Genomic DNA, 23,002 nt, shown 5'->3' on the forward strand with positions numbered 1-23,002 from the left:
CAGCTCCCTCCTCTCCACAACCTCCTTTCAGGTAGTTGTAGAGAGTAATAAGGTCTCCCCTCAGCCTCCTCTTCTCCAGGCTAAACACCCCCAGCTCTCTCAGCCGCTCCTCATAAGACTTGTTCTCCAGCCCCTCACCAGCTTTGTTGCTCTTCTCTGGACGCGCTCCAGAGCCTCAACATCCTTCTCGTGGTGAGGGGCCCAGAACTGAACACAGTCAACCAGCACCCCCAGGTCCTTCTCCTCCGTGCAGCTCTCCAGCCACTCTTCCCCCAGTCTGTAGCGCTGCATAGGGTTGTTGTGCCCCAAGTGCAGGACCCAGCATCTGGCCTTGTTAAACCTCATCCCATTGATCTCAGCCCATCGATCCAGCCTGTTCAGATCCCTTTGGAGCCTCCCTACCCTCCAGCAGATCCACACTTCCTCCCAGCTTAGTGTCATCTGCAAACTTGCTGAGGGTGCACTCCATGCCTTCAGGTTTAGAAACTCAGTGGGTTTAAAACAAGATGAATCAATGCAGGTTTTCTTCTAGAGGTGAGTTTTACCTTCTGGAAGAGAAACATCTAGAGGACGGAGCCCACTGACCATGGTGTGTGGGGATAAATCATCTAAAAACCCTAAACCCTGCAACAGCCTAGCACTCCACCTAAATCCTCCAGCAATTTAGTTGTGAGTCTCCAAAACTGCAGGAAAAGAGCATTTGTCCCTGGGAAACTTCCCTCTGAAATGCAGGCAGGTTTTGCTCTTCTCCCTCCTCGCTCCTTGCCTGGGCAGAGCCCATTTCAGCAGCATTTCTACCTGCAAAGAGCTTTATTTTGAACAAACTAGGCTAGAACTCAGGCGGTTTCATTCTGTATTAAGTTGCTACATATTTTGTTTTCTTGTTAATCAACAAAGCAATGCCACAGTCATCCTCCAAGTACATAAAAAGCTTTCTCTCACTGTACAGTACTTTCCTTAACATGTTAAAGGTGGAAAAGGTACCATTAAAAGTTTACAAAATTACAAAGATACATTGCGAAAACTCAAGGGAGGGAGGAAGTCAGAGTTTTAGTTCACATCGAGGTATAAAATTGATATTGCTGGTTTAGCCCAGGAGGAAAGAGGTTTTTCCAGGTGTAACAGTGATAACAGAGGCAGTCCTGGTCCCAGTTGCACCAGGACAATGCGCTGGCACTGCTGCAAAACCCAGTCACAGAATAACCCCCTCTTTATCTCTGCCTTCCCCTCCTCCTGCCACCCCCTTGCCTTCCCTTCTGCATCCCTCAGGAGATGCTCAGTGCCATGAATTATCCCTGCGAGCACTATTTGGCATCTTGTGGTGACCAGAAAGGTTTGACATCATGGTGGTGTTCTTTAAAAATCCCTAAAATTAGTGCAAATTAGAGATGGGGGAAGGAGGGAGTTATGGGACCGGGCGCAGGTTAAGGGAAATCGCGCTGGAAAATCGCGCTGTGCTCTCACTATGAATCCAGCTGTCAGCCCCCAGGTTTGCTTTCGGCAGCAGAAGTGTTCATAAAACCCCAATTCTCAGCGGCCCCTTATTGATTTACAAAACTTCCCGTCACCTGTGAATTATTGCAATAGAAATGTGCTTTTTTTTCAAAGGAAAAAGAGGAGTTATTTGTGCTCTCTTGCCACCGAGCAGCGGGTCCTGTGCCCAGGGCCAAGGGCAGGCACCGCCAAAGCCAGCGTCTTCAAACCAAGATGAAATTCTTGCTCTTGAACACTTCCAGCCCTTGCTCGTCTCCATCCTCATTGGCTTCACGTTGCTCATGGATTTCCTCTTTTTTTTTCACCCTGGATTTTCCAAGGATTTGAGGTTTTGGCTGAAGCTGTCACTGGCCAGAGCCTGGCTGGGAAAACCTCCAGTTGCAGAGGAGGAGCTCCCCGAGGATGCTGCGCAGATGGAGGTGCAGGAGGACGGGTTGGCTCAGAGCCGGGTGGACACCGGCAGCACTCCAGGAATGACAGGGATCTGGGATTCAGTACAGTACATCCTGGGGGCAAACAGCTCTTCATGCAATGCAATCTGGAGCCGGGGCAGTGGTGAAAGGTTTCACATCGCTGTCGGACCTTCAGAAATCTCCTCCAGCCTTTGCTCAATCATCAGCCGGAGGATGGAGTATCTGGAGAGGAGGAGGACAGGGAAATGAGGAGTTTTACAACATCAAGGTGGGCTTTTAACTCAAACTAAAACATTTTCAGGTTTTCCTGTGAGGGTGGGGAGGCGCTGGCCCAGGTTGCCCAGAGCAGTGGTGGCTGCCCCATCCCTGGAGGGGTTCCAGGCCAGGTTGGATGGGGCTTGGAGCCCCTGATCCAGTGGGAGGTGTCTCTGCCCATGGATCCAAGATCAGCCCATGGATGGGCTTTAAAGTCCCTTCCAACCCAAAGCACTCTGTGATTCTATGATTAAAACTCTGCGATAGTGCAAGAACAAATTGTTCATGCACGCATCAGGGATGCAAGGCTGTGGAAGTGAATTTTCTGCATTGAAATGAGCCCCTGACGAATGTCCTTAAAGCTCAGCATCTCCCTTTGATGGCACCAAGCCCAGCATACTTGCGCATTAGCTTCTTCACTTCGCGATCCTCCTCTTCCTCCAGCTTCTGGATGAAGCTCCTGAGGACAGGCATCTCGAATTTGATGTACTGAGCAACCTGGGAGGGAGAGAAATGCCAAGCCGGGCGATGAAGAGAGCGATGCACCAACCTTGAAAGGCTGAAGGTGACCTTGCAGCATCCCCCTCGACTTTTGCAACAAACCCGAAAAGAAACCCTGTTTTCTCTGCGTGACAGGAACATCAGCTTGTGCAAACATCCACTGACTAATTATGGCAAAAATATCCACCTAAGGTTTATTTTATTTTACCTTCGCTCCTTCACATGGAGAGCCCTGCAGATCCCCAGGGCGTCACTGAGTGCTGTTTAAGCCCAAATACCCTAAAGGGCCTCATTTGTGCTCTGATTTAAGAGCAAAGCAGCGCTGGGGTGTGAGGGAGTCAGCAGATGGCATAAATGAGCCCTTCGCCACTCCTTTGTGACCCAAGGAATGTGCAGTGGTCCCTCCGCTGCCATCAGATTTGGGCTGGCAAAATAGGGCTGAGGTGTTTGCAGTTTAAAGATGTTCCTGAAGCACAAACCACTCTTTTTCCCATGAGATGGGGTGTTTTCACAGGGAGATGTGGGAGAGAAGCAAAACAATTCCTGCCCCCACCCCCCAGCATGGAGACGTGCCCCCGGTTTTCCAGCCCTGGCTGCATCCCAAGCCCATCCAAAGCTAACGAGCATCTCATGCCGGCAAACTCACGTCGTAGGTGACTTCTTCCACCTGGTCCTTCTCCATGAGGAAGACCTTGGAGACCTGCTCGCAGGGGCCCTGCAGGATGCGGGCGATCAGGGGGTAATCGCTGGCGCGCAGCTTTTGCTTCTCTGTAACACCAAAGGCACTGGGGTTTGGTCTGGTGGGTGATGGGGCTTTGCCCCCCCGGGCAGGGGGGTTTGGCAGACTCACCTCCACTGGTGTGGACAATGTAAAGCGCAAACTCCTCTGCTGAGTTCTCAATCTGAACGGAGACATAATCCACTGTTAAAGGTCCACGTTTCTACCATAGACTTCCCCAGAAATTAAAAACCCCATTCCATTATTTTGCTCCGCTATTGCATTTTTATATCCATGGGCTGTAAATCCCCCTGCAGGGCAGCCCAGGCATGATGGGGAGATATCCAACGTACCTTGAATTTATTGAGCAGCAGTTTGAGGACCTGCGGGGTTGTCATTGTGCTGTTTATCCGGACGTTGGTGACTGAGCCATATGCTGGTGTGAACACGGATGTCTGTGGGGTACAAAGTCCATTTAAACCCCTGCCCTGTATTTCACCACCCACCAGGAGAGGTTTCAGGGAGCTGGCGAGGTTCAGGGCTTACCTTGTGGTTGTAGAAGTGCCCGTTGATGGAGAAGCGGTGACGGCGGATGCGCCGCTGCTCGCTGGGGGTGCGGGTGCTTCCCCGGCGTCGTACGCCCACGTCGCTCCTCGTCCGCATCAGCTGCGGCGTCTCTTCTGGAGGCAGCTTGGTGGCTGGAAAAGACCCAGTGGGAGAATGGGGCTCGGGACTAGGGGCAAGTGAGACCCTCTAGGGTCCCACCCCAGCACCTCCCTGCTGCAAAACAGCTCCAGGGAGTCTCCCTATGCATGCAGAAGTCCCCATCCCTGAAATACACCCTTACAAACTTCCCAGGACAGATTTAACTCGTTAGTTTAAACCGTGGCAGCTACTGGATTATTCTCTCCCAGCTCCTGAGGGAGGCTATTAATTCAGAATTAACTGTGTAAATCCAGGCTGCTACCTAGATAACGCTTCTTCTCCCAGGGACTCAAGCATCTTTACTCGCACTTTCAAATTTAACTTTTTTTGTTCTCCTTTCCTTTAATGAGAACCGGCAAACGAGACCGGCGCTTCAGATCTCAGCGTGAAAACTGGCCTGGGTCCAGATTATTATAAACCAGCTCTTCATCCATTTTTAATGAACCTCTCGAGCTTCAATGTTTTAATTCAAAGCATGTCTGCAACAAGAAAAATCGCTGGTGCGCGCCGCTCCAGATGCACACCACGGGCACAGTGACTAAGCACTCACGAGGAGACGCGCATGCACGTTACGCACCGATTTTTGCAGGCTTTGGGGGAAAAATATACTAAAAGGCTTCTTTCAGAGCCCTGGCAGAGGATTAATGTCATCTGGCCAAGAGAACTGAGGGGTTAGTTCAGTGCAATGAGGTACAGGCATCATCCAGGCAGGCTTTAATTAGGGGGGTGAAAAGTGTGATGAGTGGTGAGATTAAAAAGAGATTGGGGAAAAGCTGGAGGATCAAGGATAGGGCAAAGAGTTTTATGAATCGGTGAGTTTCGCAAGTGCTCAGTTCCTCCCTGAGCCAAGAAGCAGCTGAGCATCCCCAAGCTGAAAGGATTAGCTGGTTCTTCTCTGCCTCCAGGGTGCATTTCCATAAAATTACATAAATAAAAAAAAAAAAAAAGAAGAGCCCCAATGCAATGAGAGAAATGCATAGAGCAGGTTTTTCCAGTGGGAATTCCTTGTCGGACAGCTCTGTCCTGTTCATTGCTGCCTCATGCTCAAAACAAGGGGTTAACGAAGCGCTAGGTGGATAAGCTCTTCCCACTCAGCACAGAGGAAAAACCAGGGAGGGGAAAAGGCTTTGGAGAATTGTTGACTTCCCCATGGTAACGGCACCCATTCTTCTCCCTAAAAGCCAGGAAGGGGAAATCCTGACATCCTCTTCCCTCCAATACCACAAGGCTTTGCTCCATTGCCCTATTTCTTTCTAAACTCCTCTTCACCACATCCCACCGGGGCCCTTTTCTCCGAGGAAAAGCCCTGGGGAAGGGTTTGGGGCCATTTGGGTTGAGTCTTTCCTGATGCAATTAAAGAAATTAAAAAGAATTGCTTTGGAAACTGATTTCTAGAGGGAAAAAAATGCCTGGTTTCTGTTTTCTCAAATCAAACCAGAGTCTGAGGCAGCTGCTGCCAACAGCCCAGCCAAATCCAGCGGGGTGGGAGCCCAGCTCACCTGCACCGCTCCCGGGAGCCTCAGCATTTGGCGTGGCCTCTGCGTCCATAACCTGGATGTCCGGCAAGGTGCTGGGCTTCAGCACAGACCTGGCAAAAACCAAACCCTGTTAGCCGGCAGCTGCACCTGGAACGACAGCCAGGATAACTTTCCCTCCGAGCCCCAGCGCTACTCTTTCCAGGATGGGAAACAGCCCGTTCTCCATGTGGCTTTGGCAGGAAATCATCCCTGCAGCACAGCCTGGGTGCAATAGAATCACAGAACCATTGAATCATTAGGTCGGAAAAGACCTTTGAGATCATCAACTCCAACCGTCCCTGTCCACAACCACCTCATGTCCCCAAGCACCTCATCTACCCGACTTTTAAACCCCTCCAGGGATGGGGACTCCACCACCTCCCTGGGTCCCCATTCCAGTGGTGAAGAAATTTTTCCTAATGTCCAATCTGAACTTGCCCTGGAGCAGCTTGAGGCCATTCCCTCTCGTCCTATCACTTCTCACTTGGGAGAAGAGACCAACATCCAACTCTACAACCTCCTTTCAGATAGTTGCAGAGAGCAATAAGATCTCCCCTCAGCCTCCTTTTCTCCAGGCTAAACAACCCAGTGCCCTCAGCTGCTCCTTGTAATCCTTGTTTTCCAGCCCTTTCAGCAGTTTTGTCGCTCTTCTCTAGATGTGCTCCAGGCCCTAAATGTCTTTCTTAGAGGGGCCCAAAATTGAACACAGGATTCAAGATACAGCCTCACCAGAGCAGAGTACAGGGGGAGAATCCCTTCCCTGCTCCTGCGGCCCAATAGAAATCCTGCATCCCATCCTGTCCCCAAAAAACGCTCTCTGGAAGGGTTTATCCCAGCTGCCCTCTTCCCAGGAAGGGATGCTGGAGGCCAAGCCAGCCTTTTTAGAAGCTCCAGCATCCAACCTGCCATGCAAACACCAGGAACCCCGTCCCGGCCAGGACATCCCAGGAGCTGCTGCTCCCAGCACCTCAGGACCAGGAGCAGCTCAGGGGAACTGGAGATCCGGGGGAACTCCTTCCACTCCAACAAAAGGTCAGCATTGAACCTGCGTTACAGTTCAAGCCCAGCCTGGGTCTGGAAGGAGCTTCTTGCAGTGAAAGAGGGCTTCACCAAAAGGGGGAGTTTTGCAAAAGGGAGTGGATTTGCAAAAGGGGGTCTTTTCAAAAGGTGAGGGCTTTGCAAAAAGGGGGGGACTTTGCAAAAGAGGGGTCTTTGCAAAAGCGGGTCTTTACAAAAGGGCGTATTTCTTTACAAAAAAGAGGTCTTTACAATGGAGGAGCCTTGCAAAAGGGGGCCTTTGCAGTGGGGGGTACTTGTAAAAGGGGGGCTTTGCAAAAAGGGGTGGAGCTTTGCAACACAGAAGCCTTTACAAAAGAGGGGGGTCTTTGCAACAGGGGGTTCTTTGCAAAAAGATGTCTTTGCAAAGGCGGGGTCTTGGCAATGGTGGGGTCTTGCAAAAGGATTTTTTTTTCAAGAGGGGGTGTTTGCAAAGTGGGGGGGGGGCTTTGCAAGGTCAATCCAAGCTCCTTTATTTTGGACTCAGCTTCTTCAGGGTGTTGCATGTTGGAAAAAAACCAAAGGACCCAGGCGAGGCAGCTGGGGTTGCATCCCAGCAAATGCTTCTTGGGGAGGGTGTGAAGTTGGTGTTCCTTCTTTCCCCTCCACTCACCCGTGGGCTCCCAGATTGCAGCCCGAGTGCCACGAGGAGGAGGAGGGCGGTGGCCGGATGCGCTGGTTGTCGTCTTGCATCTGCAGGCGGATGGGTCGCCGCAAGCCCCAGGAGATGTTCAGCAGCCCCTCCACGATGAGCTCGCCTTCCTCCTGCTCGACAGACAGGTGGCTCAGTATTCCAAACACAACCAGCCATGAAAAGCGCTAAGAGGGATTTGGGGTATGGACCTCACAAGTCTGAGTCCAACCCAATTGCCTTGTTTCGTCGCCGCTGCCAGAGATCATTGGGGTCCCTGCCCCAGAGGTTTCTTACCTCCCGATGCCGCAGCTGCAGGTTTTGCCCTTCGTAGTAGATGTTGTACGTCTTCAAGTGTAAGAGCAGCTCATTTCTGGAAAGAAAAAATGGGAAAGATGCCAAGAGGAGATGTGGAGGAACGAGGGGGCACATCACAGGCACCACTCGGCAACCAGTGGAGTTCCCCCGAACCGGCCGGCGCGAGAGCTGTGATGAACGGAGCTCAGTGCAGTTGGTGGCTGGTGAAGAGCAGCATCCCCAGGGCTCCGTGCTGGGTCAGTTCTGTTTAACATCTTTATCCATGATCCAGACAAGGAGATCAGGTGCTTCCTCAGTCAGTTTGCAGATGACTCCAAGCTGTCTGGAGTGTGGATCTGCTGGAGGGCAGGAAAGCTCTGCAGAGGGACCTGGCCAGGCTGGATCCACAGCCAAGGCCAACGAGATGGGGTTCAATCAGGCCAAGTGCCAGATCCTGCACTTGGGTCATAACAACCCCATGCAGTGCTCCAAGCTTGGGGAAGAGTAGCTGGAAAACTGCCTGGAGGAAAAGGACCTGGAACGTTGGGTGACAGCACCAAGAAGGCCGACAGCACCTGGCTTGGATCAGCACGGGGTGGCAGCAGGAGCAGGGAAGGGATCGTCCCCCTGTGCTCAGTACTGGTGAGGCCACACCTCGAACCCTGGGTTCAGTTCTGGCCCCTCACTCCAAGAAAGACCTTGAGGGGCTGGGGGAGGGTCTGGAATGTAGGGGTTCTGGGAGTGGCTGAGGGACCTGGGGCTGTTTAGCCTGGAGAAGAGGAGGCTGAGAGGAGACCTCATCACTCTCCGCATCTCCTGGAAAGGAGGTTGAGGTGAGGTGGGTGCTGGGCTCTTCTCCCAGGTAACAAGGAGATAGGACGAGAGGAAATGGCCTCAGGTTGCGCCAGGCGAGGTTTAGAGTGGATATTGGGGAAAATTTCTTCACTGAAAATGTGGTGAAGCCCGGGCAGAGGCCGCCCAGGGCAGTGGTGGAGTCCCCATCCCTGTGAGGGTTCAGAAACCGTGTAGCTGTGACACTTCAGGACACGGTTTATTAGACAGGTGGGGTTGGACTGGATGATCTTAGAGGTCTTTTCCAACCTGAATGATTCCATGATTCTATGAAACTTGGAGGATCTGGGAGAAGGCAGGAATTCCTTCCCAGGGCCAGGTTGGGTCATGAACCTACTGTGCTGCTGGGGGGAACCCAAACTAGCTTAATTCAGGGCAAATTTGGGTCTTTTTCTGTCTCCAGATCTCCTCTGTTGAGGGTATCTGCTGGAGGAGGGGGTTGCCCTTTGCAACCACCATTGAAGGAGAAGCTCTCTGCAACCACGCCCTCCATAAGCCGTGCAAAAACACGTAAGAAAACCCACCAGACCTTGGTGGAATCAGTCACAAGGCTGACAACCAAGGGCATTTTCAGAGAGCCCAAGCCCGTGGGTCATGCTGGAGTCACAAGTTATTGCAGGCAAGTTTATAACGTCAACTACTTTCTCAGGACCCTGACCTCAAGCTCAAATTAAAAGTCTGAGCCCTGGTCCAACTGAAAATGAACAATAAAAATAAACTTAAAAATAAAAACACAAAGAAAAATTAAAAAAAAAACCCCAAAATATAATGTAAAATAACCCCAAAGCGGTCGAGGCTGCCTCAGCCCAGCTCTGATCCCCGAGGAGGTGGTGCCTCTGGCATTGATTCATAAAGCTCTCACTAATTCAGCTGATGGGAGTTTACGGGCGCTCAGCACTACCAGGCCAGCGTGAAGAAGCCAAAATCACAGGGATTTGGGGTTATGAGACAGCAAAAAACCACCGAGGGGATTCCTACATATATACTTTCTCCCCGTTAAAATTTTGCTTGAAGCTTAGGAATCCCATCAATAATCTTTTCTTTTTTAAAGGAAATTCCCATTTCTTGCCCCCAAAGAGATTTTGCTTTCTAAATCCAACTGAATCGAGTTAAAACCCAAGGTCACTCCCCTCCTCCCAGTCAGAAGGTAAAAACCCCCAGGACTATTGCAAGTAACCAACTGTGTTTCTGCCCCACAGCCCTGCCGAGCATCTTACTTGGAGATGTATTTGTCCTTCCCACAGGGGACCAGGTCCTCGCAGCTGCCGTAATCCATCCTCCCGCCCTTCTTTCATGGGAGCTGAATTGCAAAGAGGGAGGAGAGAAAAGCATCAGCGTGAACCTCCCCGTCACCGCATCCCAGCCACGCACCCGTCAATAATGAGGGGCAAAACCTTGCTTGGCTTTGGAAGAGCTGTTGGGAAACGGCTCCAGCGGATGCAGGCGTGGGTGAAGTTTGCTGTGGCTTCTCCAGGAAAACCAACGGGGAAGGAGGGGAGATCAGATAAAGGGAGAAGCGTTGTAAACTCACTGAAAATTTAATACTGGCAGAGATACGCTTACGCTAACATTTGCATTTCGAGCATCCATGCACGCCCTGGACCTGGAAGGGTTATAAGCAGGGTTTGTTCCTTTTCCCCATTTATTTTATGAGGGTTTTGCTACAAAGCTTTGGCCGTGCGGATCCGGATGGGACGTGTTCCTCGTGCCATCCTGAAACCAGGTCGCAGGCACCAGTGCCTGCTGGGCCAGTTCCACCATCTTTGTGTCACAATGCCGGCTGAATCCTTGTGTGTTCCCTCCAGTGCCAAAACATCTCCATTGCCCTCCTGCGAACGCGTGGAAACTCCCCCAAAATCCCACCTTGGGAGTGGTCCTGGCTCAAAGTGCGTGGGCGATTTTTGGATGCTTCAAAGTGGAATTAAAATGAGGTTTAGGGGTTGCTCGCAGATTCGGAGCTCTTTGGAACTTCAGGGTGGTTTTGAGTGATGAGAAAGGACTTCTCGGGTTGTGCTTTTCCTCTGGTGTTTATGCAAACCCTCTGCCTTTCATTTCTCCATTGCCTCTTCACTCTCTTCCCTTGTCCAGGAAGAGAAACCGAGGCAAGAAAAGAGCATTTGATCCACAAGCTGCTGTTTTCTTCCATCTCCAGCATGGCTGCGTGCTTCCTCCCAATTCCCTGAGATAAAAAGTGACTGTCCCGCCCCAAACTCACAACTCCCAGGCGGATAAATGCCTCAACCAAGGGCGCGTGGTAAAACCTGTGTTGGAGGAGGGACCTGGCCCTGACACCTCAGCACAGCAGCAATCCCCGCTCTTACTCCACGCAGCGGGCTGTATTCTTGCAACTGCATTGTATGCGACAGCAAATGTATTCTGCATCATCCTTCCAACCAGAGAAGGAGGTTGCAAAAGCAAAGCTGGTGTGAAGCAGGCAGAAATGGGCCAGGGAAGGGCAGGAAGCCGCCCCAGCCTCCAGAGCTGCCTGGAGAAAGGAGAAGAGAAACCTGCAGCTGAAAAATCGCAGCGGAAATGCTGACAAAGCTTCGGGTTTCCTGAGCAGCCTACGCGAGCATCCCGGCATCAGCCCCCATCCTGCATCCAGTGGGAATAAACCCAATATAAAACCCACTTGTCCCTCAAAAAATTATATTAGGATGGGATTTTGCAGCTGGCTTTGTGGCTTTGGGATAAATGTCAGCGCGGCCGCCGTGTGGCACCTGCTTGCGGGGGTTGGCAGCTGCGCGGTGGAACCAGGCACCTCGCTGGCGGGTGTCCCCTGTGGGCGGATGAAAGAGCTCTGGGGAAGTCACCGCTGCACAGAGGGAGGATTCAGCGCCACAGCTGCTTGGCCCATGCAAAAATGGTGCCAAAAATACCAAAGTGGCTAAAAAAAACCCCAACGCCTTCATTGCCACAGCCCGAAGTTGGGCCCTGGGTACTGCAGGGAGTTCCAATCTACAGCATCACAGTGATGCAAAGGGGTGAAGCCAAAGCCCCGGAACCCTCGGAGGGGCCGTGGGGGTGAACTCCATGAAAAAAAGACTCATTTTGGGGATGGGAGGGAGCCCTGCAATCAGGTTCATCCCCCTGCACCAAGGAGCCGCGTTTCCTGTTTACTGCCCCAGTGCTGCCACCTTCGCCTCTGTCATCATATCCTCTTCTAAGCAAGAGAGGGAAGGGGCAAATTCTTCCTTTTTTGGGTCTCGAGAGCTGTGGGTGGAAGGGAGTGGCAGTTGCCCAGATATCCTCACATGGAGACCTGCAGCTCCCCCAGTTTTCTACCATGGCTTTGGGAAAAGGCTGGAAATCAGCAAAACAGAAACACTGGCAATGTGCAAATTGCCCAACTGGTTGCTTAATCTCAGCAACTCAGTTCCTGTCTCCATTACCCGGCACTCTCCGTGCCTCAGTTTCCCCACTCGGAGTTGATGTAATCCCTTCACGCCTGGCACGGGCCAAGGTTACTCCACGTGGCAGGAGGATTTCAGCCGTGTCTGCCTTCCAACACGAGCTGTCTGCTGCACCCACAGTCACTTTCTGGCCTGACAAACCCCAGACTTATTCCCCTCCCCACAAATAACCTTCTCTGCATCCCCACAGCCCCTCCGGCCTTGCAGTGCAGAGGGAGCCTCGCCCTGTGAGGGGCAAGGGCAAGCACTCGCTTTAGCACGGCTCCTGGGGAGATGTACAGCTCAAATACAACAAAAAACTTAGGAAAAGGTAGGAAAAAACCTCCCAAAGTTTGTGTTTCCAGGAGGGGGGGAGAGGGCTTTCTTGGTCCTGCGAAGGTTTTCAGGGCTTTTTGCTTTCTCGGTCGCCTCTGTTGGCGCTTGGATGCTTCAGCAGCAGCTCTGCCACCACTTGGGCATCTCCCCACTCGGGCAGGAGCCGTGGGTTTCAGTGCAGCTGAGGCTTCCTGGGCCGTGCAAGGGATTGTGGGAATATCCCGCTCCCTGGGGAGGCTGCGATGCTCCCTGCTGCACGAACCACGGCTGCTTTTAACCAGCCCAACGGCGCATCCAGCATCGATCCCAGTGCAATCGGGAGCAAAGCGTCAGCTGGAAGTGACAATTCCTCACTCGCAGGCACCGAATGCCTCTAAAAGCTGCTTTGCGCAGCGCTGGAGTACGACCATCTCTCTCACCTCGTCCCAGCAGATCCTTGGCTAGACGGAGGATGCTCAGCAGCTCCCGGGAGACGGTGCAGGGGTGGCTCTGGCCCAGGCGCTGTTGTGGAGCTGGGATGTCTTCCGAGCGTCCGTCCGGTGTCCCTAAGCGCGAAGGTGCAGCAGCCCCATTGTTTTCCAGCCCTGCTATTGTTCAGCAGCCCAACTGCTCAGCCCCGTCCTGCACAGGGAAAGGAGGGGAGCGGTGAGCGGTGGCAGAGCCACCGGTGGGCGATGCCATCACCGTGGTGGCTTGTTTGGGGACGAGCGAGGGGACCCATAGGTCGCACTTGACCGCTCAGAGCCCCTGAGCAGAGCTGGTGGCCCCCAGTGGCTTCTGTGGGCTACGGGCAAGGGGCTGGGGGGCTGCACCCTGGGGTACGGGGGCTGCAGCAAAGGCACCGTGACCTGATCGGAGAACCGCAGGGGTCGTGGTTCCCCCCCAGCTGCCCCTAAAAGAGTGAATGACGCTGAGGATGCTCACTGGGTGCAGAGGTGCCACCCCCGGGTGTGGGGACTGGATCCCCCCCAAGGGTGGGCACAGCCCCCACCTTCAGTGCTGGAATCTGGCTCAGCCCTGGGGCTGCTGCCCCACACGCTGGGATGGGGATGGGGGGGATTGGGGATGGGGGGGATTCGGTAGGGGAGGGGGATGATGGGATGGGGTTGGGGACAGGGATGATGAGGGTGGGGATGATGGGGATGGAGATGATGGCAATGGGGATGATGGGGACAGGGATGATGGGAATGAGGATGATAGGGATTGGGTTGGGGACGGGTATGATGAGGATGGGCACGATGGGGATGATGGGGACAGGGATGGGGACAGGGATGATGGAGATGGGGGATGATGGGGATGGGGATGGTGGAGATGGGGATGATGGGGAGGATGGGGAGGATGGGGAGGATGGGGACAGGGCTGCCGGGGCCGGGGCTGCCGGGGCCGCTCCGCACTCACCGTCCCGCTTCGCCGCCGTCGCGGCCGCTCCGGGCGGGGCCGCCCATGCGGGGCGGGGCCGGGGCGGGGCCGGGATCCCCGGGACAACCCCCGGCCCCGAGACCCCACGGAGACCCCGTGCTGGGTGCCGGGGCTGCGGATCCCGAGGGACGCCTGTCCTCGGCCACGGGGGCGGCTCCCGGGACGGGGATCCCAGCGGTGCTCCGCCTCGAGCCCCGGCTTCACCCTATTTCTGGCACCCAGGCTGCACCCCAGGACTCAAAGGATGCCCCATCCCCTGTGCCAGGACTCAAAGGATGCTCCATCCCCTGTGCGAGGACCAAAGGATTCCCCTTCCCTGGTGCCAGGACCAGGATCCCAAAGGATGCCCCATCCCCTGTGCCAGGATCCAAAGGATGCCCCATCCTCAGATCCAGGACCAGGATTCAAAGGATGCCCCATCCCCTGTGCCAGGACCAGGGTCCAAAAGGATGTTCCATCCTCAGTGCCAGGATCCAAAGGATGCCCCTTCCCCTGTGCCATGACCAGGATCCAAGGGATTCCCCATCCTCATTTCCAGGACCAGGATCCCAAAGGTTGTTGCATCCCATGCACAGAGGTTGGAAATGCTCTTGGGATTGGCTCTAGCTCTGTGCAGGATCCCTGGAGGGAGCCTTGTGGGCTGCGTCATCCCGGCTAAAGTGGATATCTCGGCCTTAAAATGCCCCAAACACCGTGACATTCAGTGCCAGTGCTGTGCAGGCGTTGCACGTCACCATTCTGCCTTCAGGACGCTGCAGTGGGGCTGTGCGCTGGCAGCAGTTGGTTCTGGACCACGGCCACGGGATCTTATCTGGGTCCAAAACCGCCCCCGAGAAGGGGATTGAAGAGGAAATAATTTTAAATGAAAAAAAAAAAAATCCGCCTGGAAGCAGATGTTGCAGCTTGGGGTCACGGATACCTCCGAAACGGTGCTCAGCCTCCAGCTCTGTCCCGGCTGTGGGTCCCATCCTGCCTGCGCCCCTCACGCTGAGGGTCTGGGGAGCGCGGCGGTGTTCAGTATTCCAGAAGAGCAGCGGCCGCGTCCCCCTGCCTTTGTCTGCTCCTGACCTTTCCCAGCGCTTTGTGGCTTCTCCCAGCTTTTTTTTGTTTTTTTTTCTTTTTAAGGAATTTGCCTGGAGACAGCCCACACGAAGGGAAAAAAAAACCCAACCCCAAAAAACAAAGCAATAATCTCAGCAGAACAAGTGAGCGCTCACGGCCATGGTTGCCATCAGCCCTTTTACTTTTTTTTTCCCTGTTTTTTTGACTTGTGTCTAAAAGATGAGAAGCCGAGGAGGAGCCGTTTGGCTTGGGAAACACTGACTGGGCAACAGCGAGCCAGGATAGGGCTCGTATTTATATTCCAGCAGCATCTTTGAGGCTGGTGGAGATGAGAGGCCCTTTGTCGCAGGGAGAACTCGGCCGCGCGGCACAATGGAGCGGAGTTGGCCGCGGCCGCCCGCACTGCATAAACCCCAGCCCCAAAGCCAGGGATTTTAGCCCCAAAGAGAGAGAGAAAGCTGCCACCACATCCCACGGGCCGGATGCCATCGGAGCAAGAGGGGTGAAATAATAAATAGAGGGGTTTGGTGTGGGAGCACGGGGGGAACTTGGCTGCAGAACTGGTGTTAAGTCCCGATTGTGCAGCATCCTGCTCTGCGCCTCCAGTGCACGCGGTGGGTCGGGAAGGATTGAGCCAAGTATTTACCAAATAAAAGGAAATTGAGCTGTTCCCACCACACAAGGACACTCTGCAACCTGCCAGGCTGGGACAGGCTGCCGGCTCCTCCTCACCCGCACAGCGGCCGTGAGCTGAACCCACGGGGAACGAAACCCACAGGGAAGGAGTTCCAAACCTCTGCCTCGCCAGAGCCCCAGCATCCCTCCCAGCTGCCAAAAACCTCCCAGGAAAAGGATGCTCTGAAGTCAGTGCCTGTATTTGGTCGCACGGGGATGTTACAGCACGCTTGGAGCAGGTTAGATCAGCCCTTCTGTGCTAAATGCCACGCAGGGAGTGTGGCTGATGCCCTTTAAACCACCGGCTGCCATGGATTTGCTTCAGTTTCAGCTCCCGTAGCTGAGCCTGGAGGTCAACAACCTCTGTCAGGGCCAAGCATCAAGCACCACCTCCAAAGTTCTCCAAAATTCATGTATTTCCCCCCAGACTGAGCAAAAGCATCCAAACTCCCTTCTTCCCCACCCTGGCAGCTTCCCATCCTTCCAGCCCTAAGACCCCCCAGCTCTTTGCCAGTAAATACCAAACACTATTACGCATTTGGCTACACATTCGCTCAGGAGCATCTGTTAGCTGTTACAGCTGGGAACCAGAGGGGAGGAGACGTGGCTCCTGCAAAGGCCTCTGCGCGTACCTAACACGTGTTTCTTCAGTCGCTGCCAAACCACCGTTTGAGGGTGTTTCAGTCCCTCCGAAACCCCTCAGATCTGGAGATTCTGCCCTTCCTCTCAGTTGATGCAGCTGATGCCGAGTTTTGATTTAGGTGAGGCTCGAGGAGGAAACTCAATGATTTCCAGAGCTCTGACCCAGTAGCACAAGGGATTAATCAGGATTAGGATCAGAGCTGTTTTCATCGTGTACCCAAATGCCGCGCAGCTCAGGATGATCAGCAATCCCTCGCTGTGCTCCAGCAGCTGCTCCCCCGGCTTTGGTGCCAGACCTCCTCTCACCCCCTCGCACTGCCCATTTTGGTGCCTTTTTGCCATTTTTATTCCAAACTCTGGGTTTGGATGGTCGTGGCTCGAAAGGTGCTTGGGTGCCTTAATTGTCCTTAAAATCAACAGCAGCGTGGACACCTGGAGGGCTGAGGGCCAGAGGGTTCCGGCTCCTCACAGAGCGAGGCTCCAGGGGAATCTCCGGTTACAGCTCCAGGTAAAATAAATGAGTTCGTTTGGTGGTTGGCGATGAGGCAAGGTGCTGTCAGCTCATCTGTTTAAACGCTGGTGACGGCAAGGTGCCACTCGGGGGATTTATCCTTCCACACTGTCCAGGAGGAGAAACAGGACATCTCCACAGGCACTGCACCCCGTGACCGCTCTGGCACGGACCCAGGGGCCTTCGCTTTGGCTGGAGATCACCAAGGGGAGGGTGAGAATGTACATCAATCCCCAACCCCTTGGATTCATGGAATGGTTTTGGTCCAAAGGTACCTCAAAGCCCATCCAGTCCCACCCCCTGCCATGGGCAGGGACACCTCCCACTGGATCAGGGGCTCCAAGCCCCATCCAGCCTGGCCTGGAACCCCTCCAGGGATGGGGCAGCCACCACTGCTCTGGGCAACCTGGGCCAGGGCCTCCCCACCCTCACAGGGAAACATTTCTTCCCAAGATCTATAGATCTCTCTGTAATATCAGTACCCTAAAACCCAGGTTATGTCTCTGCTGGTCACTCTTGCCGCCCGTGTTCCCAACTGGCCGCAGGCCGCTGCTCAGTGGGAATCACCAGAGGACTGGAAGGCCACGTTTTTATTGGAATTAGGCAGCCCGTGGCTGAAGTCCTGCAGCGTGGGCATTGCTCAGGAACACAGGAGTGCTGCCGGTGCCTCTGCTTCTACAGGGAGTTCTGGTGGCCGGGGGGGCGTTGGGAGCTTGGGAGGGGACAGGGCCCCACGCTGCAGCCCCCACTGGAAGCAGGGACGGACAGACGGACGGACAGCAAACAGGAATCACAGAGCAAGCAGTGCCGCTTCCAAATAAATCAAGGAAGTATAATGGATCTGATACGAGCCAAGAGCTGGAAAGGGGCAGGAAGGCGACAGGGGGTTGTGTTTCTGGGTGGGACTGATCACAGAACCATAGAATGACTTGGTTGGAAAAGACCTTTCAGATCAAGTCCAACCGCATCTGTCCACTGCAAAAATCAGATCCCTGAGCACCTCATCTCCCCATCTTTTAAACCCCTCTGGGGATGGGGGCTCCACCTCCTCCCCAGGCAGCACATCCAGTGCCGGAGAACCCTTTCAGTGAAGAATTTTTTTTCCTGATGTCCAGTCTGAAGTTGCCGTGGTGCGGTTTGAGGCCATTTCCTCTCTTCCCGTTCCCTGTCCCTTGAGAGCAGAGCCCAGCACCCACCTCAGCACACCCTCTTCCCAGGAGCTTGGAGAGCCATGAGGTCTCCCCCCTTCAGCCTCTTCCAGGCTAAACAGCTCCAGGTCCCTCAGCTCCTCCTCATAACCCTTGTTCTCCAACCCCTTCCCCAGCTCCGTTCCCTTCTCCGGACGCGCTCCAGGACCTCAAGGTCTTTCTTGTAACCGAAACTGAACCCAGGATTCAAGGGGTGGCCTCAAGAACTTGCTACAAGAGACGCTCTGTCTTCACATCACCTGGATTCCCAACGAAGGGAATGATGGTTCAAAGGAAGCGTAACACCACACTGCCAGGCTGCATCTATGCCCGCGTTTATTTATACTGAACAGCTTTAAAAATACAGAATAAAATAGCTTTATCTACTATTATTCACAACATCTGGTCCAAATATTACATTTTTAAATATTTAATTGTTTAATGAAGCAATGTTAGAAAAAAAAAATATGAAATTAAAAAAACTCCATAAAAGAATTACACATCTCGGAACAAAAAAAAAGAAAACAAAACAAAGAACCTCTTGCTGTTCAACAGAAGTTTTACAGCCAAAGTCAGTCACAAAAAGTTATGAAATAAAGAAACGGATCCCCACTGCCTAAGAACAGTCAATAGTTTGTTACGCCAAAGGTTGTTATAAACAGATAAAATACGATAATTTGGACTGGCAGCAAGATGATTTACCTGGAACGATGGAGTAAAGGCCAGATAGCACACAAGGCAATGCTAAGGATACCTCTCCTACCAACACGTACGGATGACGATGCACAGTCACAGTCAAATCGGAACTAGATAGGAATATCTGATGGCTCTGAACACGGATCCCACCACGAAGCTGTGCCAAGCCACGGGCAGAAGCGAACATCGGCAAACCGTGGCCTCCCACCCGGCCACGACTGCAGAGCGTTCCTGCCGTCCCATGGCCACCAGGCTAAGAAATACTACGGAACATGCACCGAGTGAGGCAGGTTCTGCAAAAAAACAGTGACGCACCACTCCTCCTCCCTAAAAAAAAGTCGCTTTTGGTTTAAGAAGGCCACATAAGAGAAGCCCTGCAGGTTGAGCTGCACCGAGGATTTCGGCTGGCAAGCGCCAATTCTGCATCGGGAGAACCAAGATCTCAGTAGGGAGATGAACAATAAAGAACCCCTTTAGTTTTTGGTAGGAACATAAACATGGGTAAATAAAGTATACACAACTACTATAGATTCGTCAATGAAGAAACTCTACCATCACATGACATTGTCATGACAATCATACCACTCCCTCCCAGGAAAACGGCCGTCATTATCCTGAGTGGAAATGTTATTTTTAATATATGGAAATAAAATACTGCAATATTCATGTACAAACCAAGTTGCCATATTTAAAGTCAGTATTAAAAGGCATAAAACAAATTCTGGGTTTAAAGTTTGAACTTTCTGGGCAAGGTGCCTGATTTAGTTCCTCTACCAACGTACTCTTATTAATAAGACATTGCTCAGTCATAGCTGTTAGCTACGAAACCTAAATTTCTATAGGTATAATTTCCAAGTATTTGCTTTAGAAAACATGTTTCAACTTGTTACCAAGAATTCTTAATTCAACCTAAAAAAAAATACAATAGAATATCAATTACAAAAGTCTCGAGTTATTTTGTTTTGCACACAGCGATACTATCTTTGATATGACAAAATGATATCTCTACCATGAATATTTGCCCTTCCATCTGAAGGTTTGGTTGAAACATCTCATCGCCTCTTCGCTCCTCCCTCCGGTGTCGTCGTCCCTGTGCGGTTTTGTTCAGTCCAGCTGTTTGAAAGGCAGGCAGTAACACGTACGGGAGAAATACAGTATTGCATTTACAGTCAGATTTCTATATCCAGCTGTCCCTACGCATCAAAGCTTGGACACAACCAGCAAACACGAAGTATTTAAAGGCTTTTCAAAACACAGACCTCAGGCTGCCTGTCCAGGGCGTTCTACAACAGCCCCCAAAAAGCCAGCGCAGAAAAGTGGACGCAGGAGAAGGATTTAAGGTTCACGGTCACCTGCTGCACCTACACAAAACCAGGGGTAATTCAGAGTTATTCCCTCTCAAGAAAAAGCAATGCACCTCCTTCCACTGGCAGCTCAGCGATGGCTTCGGGTGCATCAGAAAGAGAAAGGGGAGCTTCTCTTTCCCAGACACCATCAGCTCCATCCCTTGTGCACCTCTCAGTGCTGGAGATGCATGCTTTAATCACAATATCACATGCTTTAATCACAATATCCCATGCTTTAATCGCAATATCCCTCTGCAATCGCAATATCCAACGTGCAGCAGCTGCACGCCCTGCGTTCAAGGTGCTGCCAATGGCTCCACAGTCACCTCTCGCTCCGCGTTGCAGGTGCTTCAGCTGATCACCTTCACGAAACTGAGGCTCATCGTTACCCTTCCAAGCTCACAGTGAGATGGAGAGAGTTGTTACACACACATTTGGGTACAACAACAGCTGCTAACGACATCCACTTATTTTAGTGTTCCCAAGGTAGAAAAAAGGCTAGAAAAGCAAAGGCGCCGGCTCAAAGCTACCGTACTTCTCTCAGCCCGTCAACAGAATTGCATGGTAGGACCCAGAGTCACAAAAAGAATTAAATCCAACAGTTATTGGACTTCACCTAGTTGGACAGTGTCTTCTGCGCTGCAAGAAAGGGGCAGTGTTCTGCTCCCGGAAGAAGGAAAAATTAACCCTGGATGTTGGTGTCTGACCGAAGCGCCACACCTGGTCCCAGCAGTGCTCAGAGGAAGGTGATGGAGAACACACAGAGCTCTGCCTCAGCCAAAGGTGAGAGAAGACCAATGCTGCTTCTCGTTGCCTTCTCTTGACTGCGTAAGCATTGGAGTTATCAAGAGACTGTTTGGGGGAAAGGTAGAACAACCTCGGACACAGGGGCCACAGCAGCGCTCTGTGTCCAGCGGCATCACTGGACTTTGAACCCTTCCATACTTTTGAGGTGGCAATGTTTGAACTAACACACTTCTGCCTCCCCTTCTCCATACGTACAGGGTAACCACCTTTGGCATTTTACATCATCACAACCACCATCCATAGGTGGCTTTTTCTCCTTTTACAGACAAACACACAACACACACATACTTCTAGCTCCCCCATGTCTCCCACACATCTTTGGTTGCACATAAAGTTGGGAAATTTGGAAGCTTTGTGCCGCTGACTAGAGGTCTCTGCACTCAAACTATCTGCAAGTGGATGTGGAAATCTAACACCTCCCTACCTGAAGAGGAAAAATTTAAAAGCGAGAATAATGACTGTTTCACAGGCAAACTAACCTCGTCTACTACACAATAACTCTTCCGACCAGCTTTCGAGACAGTCCAATTGACACCAAGACTGCAAACTACTGAAAGTTCCCTGAAGCAGGAACAAACACATGCTTTGTTATGGAAAAAGCGGTATAAAATACGTTTCTGGAAACAGCCATGGCATGCGGAGAACGATATCAATGGAATCGTTCTGACTCTACACTATTCAGTACTGATCCATGAAGCTCTTTCCTTGCCCTCCCACCCCAACCCTTCCATGCTTCAATAACAAATTCACCTGGAAGTAGACTCAGAGAAAACAGTGTTCCTGCGCTTCTGTCCAGTAGTTAAACTTTGATAAATATGAGTGAATTACAGGATCTACTGTTACCACTTTTTTCCAGGAATACAAAACGCAAGCACCGTAGAGCATACTGGCCTTGAAATTACATTACACTACATTTCCCTGATGATCTCCACAGCTTAAAAATGCTTTTGGGGCCACACTGAAGTCTAAAACTAACTTGCAATAGTAAGAACATTAAACATGAATAAAAATTTTAATTATGAATGCATGATGAGCATGAACACCCACGTAACATCAGAGCTGAGACTATTCCAGGGAAAAAAAAAAAATATCTGAATGGTGCCCTGATCGGACCCAATACCCGTGAAACCATCCAGTGGGTGAGGACATCAGATGTAGTGTCTCTGCCGCTCACCATCACCTCCACAGCAGCAATGGGCTTTGGCAGAAGCCCCACCAAGAGAGAAGACAGAGGCAATGCAACGTAAGCCACTCCTAGGCAGCATCGGCTCTCAATATCCCATCAAGAAAACCCTCCACAGATCCAAACCAGCTGGCCCGTGGCTCTCCCTGCAGGCAAAACTGCACATGTACAGACATCGACTGCTTAGAACTGCTCAACAAATTGGCTTTTCTGTCTGGAGTCTTGCTGGCTACAGGAACTGCACTGTAAAAACTGTTATGGGTCTCATCTGGAAGTTCAAAGTTTATAATCTCTGTAAAACTCAGTATCCCTTCAAAGAAAACCTGCCCTGGGCACTAGAAGTTGGGGCAGAAAAAGCAAACGTTTAAAAATGCGAACTGACATGAAATACGGGATTCCTTCTACGGCACTAAGCTGTCAGAAGTCAGTCACAGCTCTCATGGACAAAGCTGCTAGAGAAGCTGTGTGTGTGACCACCAGATGTCTGACAGCACTGGAAATACAAAGCTACTCTCCTGATTTGCCAGGATCAACCGAATCTGGTTTCCAGGGGGCTGAAAAATACGGAATGTGCAAATCGGTGAGTAGCAAACAATACCTACGGGATCTGACATGGCCAGAACTAAAGTCCCACCACCCACTCACCCCCAATTCCAATCCCCTGGAGTAAGGAATGTCGCCAGCACTGAATGCACCCAGACCGTTAGCCTCAGAGCCTTCAAAAAATCACCCCACCAGCAATGTTTTTTCAGTAGCACCTACAGACTGCCGGAACTGGAGCCCCACTTAGAGCAGCCAGACTTGGATGCGCAGGTATCCCTAGCTTTTGGGAGTCGGAGCATTTGCATGCTGGGCAGAGACACCACATCTGGGACCACCACCCACAGCAGGAAAGCTTTTTTCTTTTTTTCAATCCGTCTCAGCTCTGGTTCCAGAATTTCAATGCAGAATATACAAAACATAGATTTTAATGCTTCTTAATCAGCAAGAAACTGCAAATACATCTTTTACTACAACTAGATAATATAATTTCAACTAAGGCTATACTGTAGCTTCTGAGTCTTCGTCTGAACTCCTGCAGCTACTGCTTTTCCTGAAGCCTTTCCATGTGTAACCCAGGAAGGTTGGGCTGATGGGCAGGAAGCTGAAACATCTGTATTTTTTAATGAAGTTCATGCCAAAAGGCAAATCGTATGTTTCCATGCCATCCAGCGACTTGCTTCCTTTACCAACCCCTTTTTTCCATTTCCGTATTCCCCTTTCTTCAGGGCTTCCTAGAAGTAAAAATAAAAGAAAAAGAAAAAGAA

The 23,002-nt window shown here is 51.8% G+C and overlaps 2 protein-coding genes across 7 annotated transcripts in view; both read right to left on the bottom strand.

Annotated features, from left to right (window-relative positions):
- Window positions 1-805: 805 nt before the first annotated feature.
- Window positions 806-13,701, bottom strand: RASSF2 (Ras association domain family member 2). 3 transcript variants are annotated; one of them, XM_054049723.1, is made up of 12 exons: window positions 13,566-13,701; window positions 12,587-12,788; window positions 9,657-9,739; window positions 7,588-7,663; window positions 7,273-7,424; window positions 5,586-5,674; window positions 3,928-4,079; window positions 3,735-3,836; window positions 3,514-3,565; window positions 3,310-3,431; window positions 2,563-2,660; window positions 806-2,129 (listed from the first exon to the last, which is right to left on the bottom strand). In XM_054049723.1, the coding sequence occupies exons 3-12, from the start codon at window positions 9,713-9,715 to the stop codon at window positions 2,060-2,062; spliced, it is 972 nt and encodes a 323-aa protein (XP_053905698.1). In that variant the 5' UTR covers window positions 9,716-9,739; window positions 12,587-12,788; window positions 13,566-13,701; the 3' UTR covers window positions 806-2,059. The 3 variants fall into 3 exon arrangements, with proteins under 3 accessions (XP_053905698.1, XP_053905701.1, XP_053905700.1); XM_054049726.1 differs by having other exon boundaries at window positions 12,587-12,712; window positions 13,566-13,589; XM_054049725.1 differs by lacking the exon at window positions 13,566-13,701 and adding an exon at window positions 13,092-13,115.
- A 4,281-nt stretch (window positions 13,702-17,982) lies between these two features.
- SLC23A2 (solute carrier family 23 member 2) overlaps window positions 17,983-23,002 on the bottom strand; it is a 62,444-nt gene continuing 57,424 nt past the window's right edge. For all 4 annotated transcript variants that reach the window (XM_054088819.1, XM_054088821.1, XM_054088820.1 and 1 more), the window contains one exon: window positions 17,983-22,969. In XM_054088819.1, the coding sequence (XP_053944794.1) occupies window positions 22,737-22,969 (233 nt within the window). In that variant the 3' untranslated portion in view covers window positions 17,983-22,736. The remainder of the gene's footprint in view (window positions 22,970-23,002) is intronic.

Source organism: Cuculus canorus, chromosome 26 (assembly GCF_017976375.1).
Source record: "Cuculus canorus isolate bCucCan1 chromosome 26, bCucCan1.pri, whole genome shotgun sequence".
In the NCBI taxonomy this organism is placed as follows: domain Eukaryota; kingdom Metazoa; phylum Chordata; class Aves; order Cuculiformes; family Cuculidae; genus Cuculus; species Cuculus canorus.

Coding starts and splice junctions, on each gene's coding strand:
- RASSF2 (XM_054049723.1), bottom strand. CDS start 9,715: ATGGATTACGGCAGCTGCGAGGACCTGGTCCCCTGTGGGAAGGACAAA. Junction 4,080..5,585: donor GGCTCCCGGGAGCGGTGCAG/GTGAGCTGGGCT, acceptor GGTCTTTTCCAG/CCACCAAGCTGCCTCCAGAA. Junction 2,661..3,309: donor TGGAAGAAGTCACCTACGAC/GTGAGTTTGCCG, acceptor TCTCCCTCCCAG/GTTGCTCAGTACATCAAATT.